The sequence below is a fragment of the Zingiber officinale genome, chromosome 9A (assembly GCF_018446385.1).
Source record: "Zingiber officinale cultivar Zhangliang chromosome 9A, Zo_v1.1, whole genome shotgun sequence".
In the NCBI taxonomy this organism is placed as follows: Eukaryota; Viridiplantae; Streptophyta; class Magnoliopsida; order Zingiberales; family Zingiberaceae; genus Zingiber; species Zingiber officinale.
Window position 1 is genome coordinate 116,018,751 of NC_056002.1, and position 12,217 is coordinate 116,030,967.

The window sequence follows — 12,217 nt, forward strand, 5'->3', positions numbered from 1 at the left end:
TCGGTCGTCCTCAAAATTAATTGATTTAAAAAAATTAAATATATGATACTAATTAAAAAATATATATATATAAACTTTATTGCATATTTTTTGTCAATCTCAAATAATTTGGTAGAGAGATCAAATCTTCTGTCCCCAAATATCTCTGTCCTCGTATCCCTTTATCGATCGGACGGATCAGATTATATCTCAAGGATGTCTTACACATCATGAGGATACTGCACACATCTTAAAAATACCATGATGTCTTAAGATGTAATATGGTCCGTCCAATTGGTAGGGGACACGGGGACAGAAAAATTTAGGGACAGAAGATTTGATAGAATCTAGGACAAAAGACTTATTGTTCACAGCTACTAGAGACACCAACTTTAATCATATTCTTAGGGAATAGGGTGGAAATCGGACCACCTTGCCAGATAGATTGGATTCCTATCTTAAGATAGATATTGGATTCCATACCATTAGCTTTGATTCATTTTATGCCATTGAATTCAACAAAGTTATGATTTTCACCACAGATCACCTAAAATACATGGAAGGGAACAAGCCATGGTTGGGCAAATACATTGAATCGCATGAGTGATCAAGTTAAGGCCATTTGGCCATCAATAAAGACACAAAATCATGAGTTTACAAGTCCTTTTTTTCCATTGAAAACTTGAGCATTGTGCCAACTTGTTCAACGTGAAGGAAGTAAAAGAGGGGAAAAAAAAGGCAAGAAAGCAAGAGAACAAAAAAACATTGATTAGACTTATCAAGTTTGACATGATTGCCTTGTTTTTGACCGTTCTTCATTGAATTTGAAGTTTGGATCGTAAAATTTGTGGAGCTGATCATGGTTCGGTTTGAATTTGGACCCGAATGGGGCGGTTTACCATCATTGGAAGTTTGAACAAGATGGAGTAGAGGGGAGCCTTTTGTGCCAAGTTAACTGGACAATTATGATGAATAGACTAAAATAAAAGAGAATAATTGAGATTAATCATGGCGCCAGAGGAATATTTGATGTAACTGTTGGCTGTACCTTCTAGTCTTCCACATGCCGTGAAGAATGATTATTAGGTTTAAATAATGAATTACTCAATAATTACTTACAAATACTGGCCTGATCGATATTCGTTCCAAACGCTTTTTTTTATTCAGTTTGCTGGCCGATAAAATAAATTTTATGGCCAGGACTGGTCATCTCTATTTTAAATCTAATTATTTTATTAAAAATTTAGATTTTTTTATCTAATTAATTTTGATGAAGTTTAAAATAAAATTATGCTAATATTCTGTTTTATAAAAATTTGTACTGCTATAATTCTTTTTAGTCTAATAAGATTGACAAGCGGAGAAATTTTTATAAATATTTTAGGTCAACGATATTAGAAAATATTTTTTTTTTTTTGATCTTTTGGCTAATATCAAATGTGATATTTGTTCTTATCAATTTAATATCTGATATAAAAAATTAAATTAATTTTTTATAAGAAAGAGTTTGTTACAGTAATTTACTGTTGGAGTTCTCGAGCATTGTCTTTATGTTGTACTATTGTGTGAAGCATGGATCCTCTGATCTATTTTTTTCTGGTCCACTGCTGGCCCCTTCCGTAATTGCCGTCAGATTCCAGTTTGTATCCGGTCATAATTGATTATGGTCTCTCTTTAGGTTCACATTTCCATTTAGGTTGTAATTTGGATCGGGATAAGTCGCCTGAGGCCGCTCGATGGCCTCTGACGATGGGCAAATGGCCGAGCTACATACCGAGTGCCAAGTGGGGGGACCTTCGACCGTCTATCTCAATTTAAATTATAACCTGAGTGAAAGTATAAATCTAAAAAAGAATCACAATTAATTATAACTAGATTCTAATCAAATTTCAGTCGGTATCTGACCTTAATTATAAAGGGGACTAAGAAGGGACCATAAAATCGGAGGGCTAGTTTATAATATTAATGGGTGTCAATTGAATTATATCGTATCAATTAAAAAATAATAATTATCAGATCGAACGCTTAAAACTGGAGAGCCGAATCCGGTTCGGCCAATTAGCCATTTCAAGCACGTGAGTTCTGCGTGCGGAATTGATGCCCGCAAGTGGTTTGTATGCGGCGTGAAGCTTTTTTTCCGCACACCGCTGGAGAGAAACGAGTATACGACCCGGCCCGCGTGGGGCCACTCCTGGGATCGCAACGTCGCAGTGGCAAATGTGGTAAATTTCGCGGAGATTGAGGGGCTTGTTGGTAGACCGTGTGACGTGGGTAAAAGGAGGGGGGCGTGGAGGGGGAAGAACGGCAGAATCGGAGAAGAGACCACGGCGACCGCGACGGTGACGGAGGAAGTGGCGGATGGATGAGGCGGCGGTGCTGAGACAGGTCGTCCGGCAGATCCAGGAGCACTGCCAACTTAGCGCCTCGCCCAGTCTTGACCGACCTCATCAAATCAATCCCAGGCAAATGCGTACACTCTCCTTCTCCTTCTGCGTTTTCCCTCTCTTGTCTGGTTTGATTTCGGTTGGTTTCATCCCGGTGGTTCTGTAAGTTTGGAAGCTGTAGTATAGTTGAAATGCACGCTGTCTTGAAAATGATTGATTTTGAAGAGAAGGAGCGTGGTATGGGATTGAACATCCTCGTGGCGTAGAAGGGACAATTAAAAATTGCTAAAATTGGTTGAAGTGGGTAGTCCTGTTGTCTCAATTAACATGGGTATCTTCCACTGGCGCTTGCCTCTGTGAAACTTGAATTGGATATTTCATCTTTTGAAAATTGATTTTGATTCGCCTCCTCGGGTTGTCAAGTTTTGAGGCTGTTTAGAGTCATTCATCAAATCATTGGTTAGGCATGGATGTCTGTAACTTGTGATGGTTGTACAAATGGTGCATTGCTACCCAATTCATATAGATACTAAGGGAAAAGTTCATAGGCTCCAGTATAAAGGAAATTAGAAAGAATAATCTCCAAGAAATAAAATAAAAATTGCAGAAGTTATATTCTTGCAACTTCCATTCATAATCCCATGCGCAATAGTCCACTGATAATGGACAATGACTTATCACCCTTTACAGCTTTGGAATGGGATGATGAGATAGCAGGGCTATGGGGTTTTAAACAGCACTGGCAGTGATTCTTGCCTGCACAGATCCTGTTTTTGGCCTCTATGTTGCATCAAGTGTTTGGACATATTTATCCAAGTTTCAAAAAACATGTATGATTCGTGCATCTGTTCTAAGCGAAATCAGAAGTTTAAAAAACATATTTAGTGAAGTTTAAAAAACATTGAAAGTGAGACATGCACTAAGCCAAATTAGAAGCATCATAGCGGATGAATAATAATATATAATTTCAGTTAGAAATAATACATTTTTTTTATCCTGTAATCATGTTGGTTCTTATACAGCTACTATTCTTTGCTGATGTTTATGATTGTTTTTAGCTATCGAGGATTAAGTCATGATCAGCTATTGATCTTGTCAAGTTATTTGACAGGCATACTAAATTATAACTCTCCATGTCTGTTGAAATAGAAACACTAGAAATTGTATATCAAATGGTATGTTCTTTTACCCGTATTTGAACCTTGATGTGCTAAGTCAATAACAACAGGTATTTAATTCTTCAAATTACTTCACTCAAAATTAAGCAAGGTAATGTATATTGATTTTCAATTAAATGACTAAATTGTCCCTAACTTTTATAAGATATTATAATTCATTCCCTTAGAATAAAAGTTTGATTAAGTGATGGTGGAAGTGCTAACTTCATCTACTATTGCTTCATTTTGTATTTAAGTTTTTTAAGTTCTGATTCAAAAAAAGTTAAATGTTGAGCACTGTCTGTTGACATGAAGGGAAATTACCATTCTGCTCGCTGACACACAAGACAACTTCAATATCACGACTCATAGTCATAGTGAAGGTTGTTCAGGGTTTTTGCAATGTTGACATGGTCACGCAAAAGGCCTACAATGTTGTTGAGGCTTCTTTGTATTTTGATTTCTATGATGCCAAGATAGATTGAGAGAGAACATGCTAGCAAATGACGAGAAAATTAGTGTTCAATGAGATTGTGTCAAGCTTCTTTTCATCCTTTGCATCTATCGACTTCGATTTGGGCGTTTAGGAGAACGATGAATGTGCAATGGAGTGCGTGATTCAGCCTTTGCACATTCAAGTAATTTGGGATGTGCATGATGCCCTAATTTTATGAATATTTAAATTAGTTGCATATAATTATAATTACATAAGTTATATAACTTATTATGATAGTTATACGATTATAGTTATAAATTAGTTAGAATATTAATTATATAAGTTATACAATTTACAATATAAATTATAATTATATATAACTATAGTAAATATAAGCATTGAAAATGTATCAATATATTACTTTAACTTAGATTAAAATTTGGTTTTAAGTAGTAATAATTACTTTATTTTTGGAGATTATATTTGTTACAAATTTGTGATGATTTTTAGATTTATTTTCTATTATGAACTTGAATATATTTTCTAGAGCACAAAACAGTTGAAGGATGTGAAAGGGATGTATTAAGTAAAAGTTCCAGGAATTAATGTAAAATAAATTTGTATCCCTTGAATTTTCACTTCAATCAAAGAACAACGTGGAGAGACATCAACTTTTGTTTCTCCTTACCATCTAACCCCAAGTAAGGAGAGAATTGTGTTCATTTTGTTTTCCTTTCTCCTTTCACTTCCACTTTTCTTCATGATTTCTTTTCGTCCATGTAAACACAGCTTAAGGATGAGGGTCAGTTTGAACTGTTCTGAATGATTTTAATGTGCTGTAATTGTTTTCCCATATGATCATATATTTCCTGCATATCATCAATTGTACTATTCAGTCCCAGAGTCATCTTTCTCAATTTTTTGCGGTATCCTTATTTATTTTTCAAGCAAGGATCGATATAACCCTTTCTTTTTATAACTTGTCATTTGCAGGTTGTATGTATTAGAGTTTAATAACTCACTGGAATATGATTTCTGTGGTCTTTTAATGAAGGATAAGTCTGGCACAAAGATGGTCGAAGTTCTTGAGCCTCCACCTTGCAAGAGACAGAGAAGAGGTAACCCTGCAAAAGCAATTTCATCGATTTCAAGTGACATAATGGACCAGCAAATCTGGAAAAATTTTCCGGAAGATCTTTTTGAAGCTGTCATTGCAAGACTCCCTACAGAATCCTTCTTCAAGTTCCGGACTGTATGCAGAAAATGGAACTCTTTATTGTCCTCTAGAAGCTTCTCCCATCAGATTGCAGAAGTTCCACAGTTACATCCTTGGTTCTACGCTGTTACTCATGAAAACATAGCCAAAGGAGTCATGTACAATCCCGCCCGGAGGAAGTGGCATCATATCTCCATTCCGTTTCTCCCTGCAAAGATAGTATATCTTCCTGTAGCCTCAGCTGGTGGTCTCATCTGCTTCTTAGATTTAGCACACAAAAACTTTTACGTTAGTAATCCTCTGACGAGCTCATTTAAGGAACTTCCACCAAGATCTTACCGAGTGTGGTCCCGTGTGGCTGTTGGGATGATACTAAATGGGAAGACTGCCGGCAATGGATACAAAATAATGTGGCTAGGATGCAATGGGGATCACGAGATCTATGACTCCGTTCACAACAGTTGGACACATTGTGCTGATTTTCCTCCAAGCATCAAGCTTCCATTCTCTTTGAATTTTAGGTCACAAACTGTATCTACTTGCAGTACCATCTACTTCATGCACACCGAACCCAATGGCATCTTGGCGTATGATGTGGCAATTGGTGTTTGGAAGCAGTACCTCATCCCTTCCCCACCACATCTTACGGACCACACACTAGCAGAGCACGAGGGGCAGATTTTGCTAGTGGGGTTGGTGACTAAGAACGCTGCCAATTGCATCTACATATGGGAGATGCAGAAGATGACTCTCCTCTGGAAGGAGGTGGACAGAATGCCAAACATCTGGTGCTTGGAGCTTTACGGTAAGCACGTCCGGATGACATGCCTGGGCAACCATGGCCTGCTCATGCTTTCATTGAGGTCAAAGCGGATGAACCGTCTGGTCATGTGCAATTTGGCTACAAAGGAGTGGCAGCGTGTGCCGGAGTGCTTGCACCCCCACGGTAAGAAGAGACAGACAATAGCCTGTGGAACTGCACTTCATCCATTCCCAACTGCTCTTGCTTGATGACCCTTTCTTGCCTTTGAATAAGATACGAACATTGGCTTTGAATAGAATGGTGCCCTCATAAATCAAAGCTCCGAGTCGTGTATGCCGTCTTTATTGAATCGTAGAACCAGTTTATGTTGTCTTGCGAGAAAAACTAGGTGTTTCGAGTCCCACTTCATTTTCTTTGATAGTCCATTTAAAGTGACTGCCTTATCCAGCCACGAGTAAAGCTATCCTGTTTCCTTGATGGTTGGTTGAGTTTAGCATGATATTCTTGCCTTGTTTCAGTTAAGGCTAAGGCTCATATGTCAATCACATTCACATTCAAGGCATAACATATGCTTCTTCATAAACTTCTTCACACCCGATTCTAGTGGATGTTGGCCGAGACGATCTTGGTCATGTATATGAGAATCATGCTCAGGATGGCTGCAACGATGAAGAACCTTGACATTGAGGAAGAGAACGAAACATGTAACCCCATCACACTTGAGTACCTTCTCTTCACTTAAGTTTGCAACACAGAATTGTACCAATTACAGAAGCTGAGTTAATGTGTTTGCGAGCTTGTTTCTCCTGTTCGTGGCAGTCCTTACGCTTCAGGATGGCTGCAGTTGCACAAAACCTTGGCGCCAAGGCTCTAGATTTATTCGATAGAAAGGTACCCTTCACTTACTTAGATGGCTGCAGTTACACAAAACCTTGGCGTCAAGGCTCTAGATTTATTCGATAGAAAGGTGCCCTTCACTTAGCTTTTGAGTGTGCATGATCTAGATTTATTCGATAAATAGGAGAAGACCTAATATTGATCATAGAGACAAAGATGTTTTTAATGCCGTAGTCTATCCCACAGATTTACTCATCTAAGGACCAAGAAATCCTCTAGGCATTAAATATAATTAAAACTTGATAAAATTATTTATGGAGTTTTATTGTGTGAGCAAGAGAGAAACTTAGTGACATTAAAAAAAAAATTGAGTTTAGTTAAGGCTATTATGAAACATTTGTTTCACCTTCTAGACACCATGATGAATTAGCTGTGGGATTCTCTTAAAAAGTTCTAAAGGATAATAACCCGCCCAAGACTTGGCTGAGTTAGTTATCACATGGTAAAAGTTTCAAATCAAGTAAAGATCGATTCTCAACGAAACTGGGAAAACATGTGGTGACTTTTTTTATTTCTTGATTTATTTCTCTACATATGATTGTTATTAAGACACATTGAGCATCCATTTTTATTTGATATTTGACTGTATAACATAATAAGTTTTGGTGATTTATTGGTATTATCTAAATCACAGATTGAATTTTCATAATATTTAAATCACATATCATATTCTCAAAATACCCCTCCTTTAGGCCTATTAGTCAGTTTCGAAATCTAATGAATTTTGAATTATTTCAAACTAAAATTGAAATATAATGAATTTCGGATCATTTCATACTAACATTAATGTACTCATAAAAACCTTCTTAATATATTTATACTCTTGGAATTATATTCGATAGCATAAATTAAGAACATTGAATTTTTTAACTTGGAAAAGCTTGATAAAATTTATCACAAGTTCATTATAAACCTAGGACAATGATATTCACTATTCAACACCACAATGAGTTCATAAAACCCCCTTGATTCGAAAAATATCACTTTAAGTTTTTGAATGGTGTATACCTATAAGTTAGTTTCATCCAAAATTAGTGGATAGACTTATCAAAACTAATATACTCTCTCAATGTATCTATGTAGATAGCATAAATTAATAGCAATAATTTTTAAACGCTCGATAAAATTATTATAAGATCATTATAAGACGTAGAACAATGATATTTACTAAGCAACATCAATAATAAATTTCATAAGTTTCATGACTCCCCTTGTTATACAAATATTAAATTTTTATATTTTCTAATGGTGTAAGTATGGACTTAGAGAACTTTAGACTAAAATAAATGTATTTCTAAACATCTTTTTAATATATCTATGTTTTCATATTTGAATTCCATAGCGTAAATCGAGAGTTGTAGATTTTTAAATTAATAGAGTAAAAAATTAAAAATGTGTTCCTAATTTAATTCATGTCCGGAATTTATGTTAATAAATTTAGATACATGAGCATAAATACATAAAGAAGTTTCAGGAATACATCAGTTTTATAATTTAAAATTATTTAAAATTTTCTAACTATATTAAACTGAATGATTAATAAGTTATGAATAAAACTGACTATAGATCCATGAAAGACAGAGAGAAATTTTAGAAATATGATACCTGATTTAATTATTATCATAATTATTTATATTTAAATATCACTTTAATTTTTCCGAATGATATTGATAATTCATACAAGAGGTCAAGATTCTCTTGTATTAATACTCTTCAACTTAATAATAGTATTTTCCCACTGTGTGAGACAAGAGTTTAATTTTGAATGGAATTAATGATGCGAGCTGAATAATTAAAATTCTGATTTGTTAAAAAATAAAGACATGCATTTGATGGAAAAACCAAACAAATTGACATGGCCCTTGAACACACCAAAACATAGCTAGAAATCGCTGAAGTTTATTTGGTGAAAGAGTTTAACAAATCGAATGATCTTTGCTCCGAAAGAATAACAAAAAACAACACAACAGATGCATACTAGAGTTTCATCAAAAGTATTACTGCTAATGAGTTATTTACAATGACGGGCGATGTTTAATCTACTAGAGGAGGTCCTGAAAAACATGAGGACCAACAGTTCAGATGCGTTGTTGTATCAGAGAAAATTGTGAAATTTAGACAGAGAAGATTGGATACAACAATGGAGCAAGCTGGTACATGGCCGACAAAAACTTGCATCTGGATGCAGCTATGAGAGACTCGTATCCGTTGGTAAAGCTCCACTTCGCATCCGAGAAGTCAGAAGCTCAGAAAATAGGTGATCTGAAGAGTTTCAAATATATCAGTTATAAAAAAAGCAATCAAAGAATAAAAAGAATTCTCCACTAGATTACAAACAAAGGAGTAGCTCCTTGCTAGGAAACAAAAAGCCATCAAGTAGGAAATGGTTGATACAACAACAACCAAGTATATGGATCAAGTAGGAATTATACCCTAATATGGTAGGTTAAATTACTAAAATAATACAAATGCGACAGTCAATTAATTCACACTATGATTAGAACTTCGTGCTATATTTATATCTTCTCTAACCAAAAGGAACTGTGAAAGAACATCCGGTGAAAATGGTATTCTGGACCAATATTGTCACATTTAGTGTGTACATAAAACAAATGTTATTTGGATCGAGTAAAGAACCGAGCATAGATAATGAATGTGAGATCTTCATTCTTTTTTTTGCAAACGTTCTCAATTTCAAATACTTGGTCAGTCCCGAGAGTTATTATCTCAGGTGGTGGCTACCTGCAGAGACATCTTCAGACAGAGCATTGTGACAGTTTAACAACCAAAACAATGAAACCAAATATGAATTAATCAGAAAACAAAAAACAAACAAATGGAATGGAATTCAACAGAGAAACCAAATTAAGTCAAGCTGAGCTATCTGGAAGATCAGAAATAGTAAGTAGCACCTAGAAATATAAGTCTTTCAAGAGAATGTAATACCGGACATAAACGAAATGATTTCCGTCCTCATCAATAAAAAAGAAAAGATTGGCAGAACTTACCACCTAGAAGCATATAGTCTGACCACCTTTCAATTTCTATCTTTCCTACCCGTCCATAGACAACAAATCAACTTTAAAAACCTATTGGTCTTAAAACTATATAGGCCAAGGCCTTGAAGCATTGCAGACATTGTATAAATTAAACATGTACCTGAAAATTTTCTGATGAACTAGGGTATATGAAGATATCAAACAATCGTAGTTATATAATGATAGTAGACATTGCAGAATCAGGAATCAGAGCTCTGGGAAATTGTCAATTGTTTAATGACCATTCAACCATCTTTAATTGTCATTTCTAAGATACTGAGCACTTAAAAAATTGTCATTTATAACCATAAGCTATATAGTCTACGATTTTGCATATTTCTATAACACAAAATATGCTAGCCCCATCTGCCTGCATAACATATGAAGTTTGAAATAAAATTACTGCATGAAGCATCAATCCTTACTCTCATAGTTTCATCTGGCTAGTTAATCAAATACACAACATAACTTCTTGTTCCTAGCAATAGCTTTAGCTTTCTGAAAAATAGTTCATACCGAAACCAAAAAAACTAAAAAGTAGAAAATCAATAACTTAGTGACAAAAATACAACGTATATCTAATCAATCGACTGGGAACACTACCAATCCATGCAATGTCTCTATGTTTTATGCTTTTGTGCGTGATCCAACTTTTCTGGGGCTTATTGAGTGGCATCAGTTCTTACCAAAAATAGGTCCTTGCCAACATAAACCCATTGGATGCTCAATGGAACCATTTTTTCTCTCTCTTGCACTAAATAATCCTATTTCTTTGCAAAGGCAAAAGTAAGGATCTGATAATCCAACCAAAGATCAGGGCAATCGCAATCGAAAACAGGTCACCAAATGGGAAAAGGGACGAGTAAACCGAAACAAAAAAAAAAAAAAAACACTCCGGAGCCTTCTCCGTACCTAACATCGCGCTGAGATTCGAGAGGGGAAATCCGGCAAATAATGGACCTGCCCAATCCGGACAAACTTGAGACGAGGCCGACCAGATAGAGCAGCATGACGAGTCCGACCACCCAGGGGAACAAAAGAAAGCCGAGCAGGAAGGTCATGGAACCGCCAAGCATCATGCTGAACGAGGCCCCGAGGAGGAACGACGCCAAGCCAGCCGGAGAGAGGCGAGGGAGGAGATGGGAGGTCCGGAAGGCGGCGAGGAGGATCGCACAGAGATCGACAGAGGGCTGCCGCCGGGGCTGGCGCTGGTGGTCGTCGTGAAGCATGATGAGGTCAAAAGGACAGAAGATGGCGAGAGAATAGAAGGGAGGTAAATAAAGGCAGGAATGGATAGGGTTGGCGACGTGGAAGGTTAATAGGTTATCATAAGCGCCATTTGCCATTTAGGGAAAAAGAAAAAGAAGGAATTTTTATATTTAATACTGTTGATAAAAGGGCAACGAGCGGACATTGCGCTGTTAAACCCTTAAATCTATATCGGTCCAATTATTATTATTATTATTATTATTATTATTAATTATTAATTATTATGCATTTCACCCAAATTTGGGTAGGTGTTGTGAGATGGTTCAAATTAAAGAGAATTCTTGTAAATTGCATTTTCTACCGATTCATATTCTTACTATATTAATTTATATATATATATATATATATTTAATTTTTTTTTACAAAATTCAAATTCATCATCGATAATTACCTAGTTGAAGGCAGCAATGCTGATATGAAAAATTAATTTGGGTATCTTTGTATTTGGTGGATAAATTATCTATGTGGTAATTTTTTTAATTTACCCATTTGAGTTAAGTTATGGATTTCTGAATCTAGGGTTTATGGTGGATGATATGGGGTCCTACCAATGGTGGGTCAAAGTAAGGAAGTCCGACTAATGTGGAAGATAAAGTTAAGCGGGGTATCGTAGTCCGCCGAGCAGACCACGCAGTGTTGAGCGGACTAGGTATGACTGAACGGGTCGGTTATGGCCGAGTGGATGGTTATAGCTATATGGATAAGTAAGCCGGATTCTGTCCTAACTGGGTAAATTGATCCTCCGATAACAAAGAGAAATAAGTAGCAGCTGGTCTCGCCGATTGAGCTTGACATTCGGTTTGAGCAGGATAACCGTAGACAATTAGAAATTGACAAGTTGGACAATCCTAAGGACATCGCTGAGCAGAGGTAGCCCAGCCGAGCGGATCCTGATCGACTGCACATGACAAGTATCTTGTCATATCCTTTTGGGAGTTTATGACACTGACAACAGGGCATGTCTAGCAGACAATCGTACGTTAGAAGCTTCCAAACTATCACATCAGAGGATTGCATGACTGCTTGAGGTATGGTATCAGGAGCACTTTTTGACATATCTCTTCCTAAGACACCTAGG

General features: G+C 36.2%; 2 protein-coding genes and 1 pseudogene across 4 annotated transcripts; 2 read left to right on the plus strand and 1 right to left on the minus strand.

The window, feature by feature from the left end:
• The first annotated feature begins 1,386 nt into the window (after nucleotides 1-1,386).
• LOC122022199 lies at nucleotides 1,387-1,562 on the plus strand (annotated as a pseudogene).
• Nucleotides 1,563-2,252: 690 nt separating this feature from the next.
• LOC122019998 (F-box only protein 6-like) lies at nucleotides 2,253-6,412 on the plus strand. 3 transcript variants are annotated; one of them, XM_042577682.1, is made up of 2 exons: nucleotides 2,253-2,441; nucleotides 4,950-6,412. In XM_042577682.1, the coding sequence occupies exons 1-2, from the start codon at nucleotides 2,338-2,340 to the stop codon at nucleotides 6,181-6,183; spliced, it is 1,338 nt and encodes a 445-aa protein (XP_042433616.1). In that variant the 5' UTR covers nucleotides 2,253-2,337; the 3' UTR covers nucleotides 6,184-6,412. The 3 variants fall into 3 exon arrangements, with proteins under 3 accessions (XP_042433616.1, XP_042433618.1, XP_042433617.1); XM_042577684.1 differs by having other exon boundaries at nucleotides 2,307-2,441; nucleotides 5,011-6,412; XM_042577683.1 differs by having other exon boundaries at nucleotides 2,313-2,449.
• Nucleotides 6,413-8,815: 2,403 nt separating this feature from the next.
• Nucleotides 8,816-11,216, minus strand: LOC122019496. The gene is made up of 2 exons (XM_042576959.1): nucleotides 10,783-11,216; nucleotides 8,816-9,094 (listed from the first exon to the last, which is right to left on the minus strand). The coding sequence occupies exons 1-2, from the start codon at nucleotides 11,214-11,216 to the stop codon at nucleotides 9,079-9,081; spliced, it is 450 nt and encodes a 149-aa protein (XP_042432893.1). The 3' UTR covers nucleotides 8,816-9,078.
• Nucleotides 11,217-12,217: the final 1,001 nt, after the last annotated feature.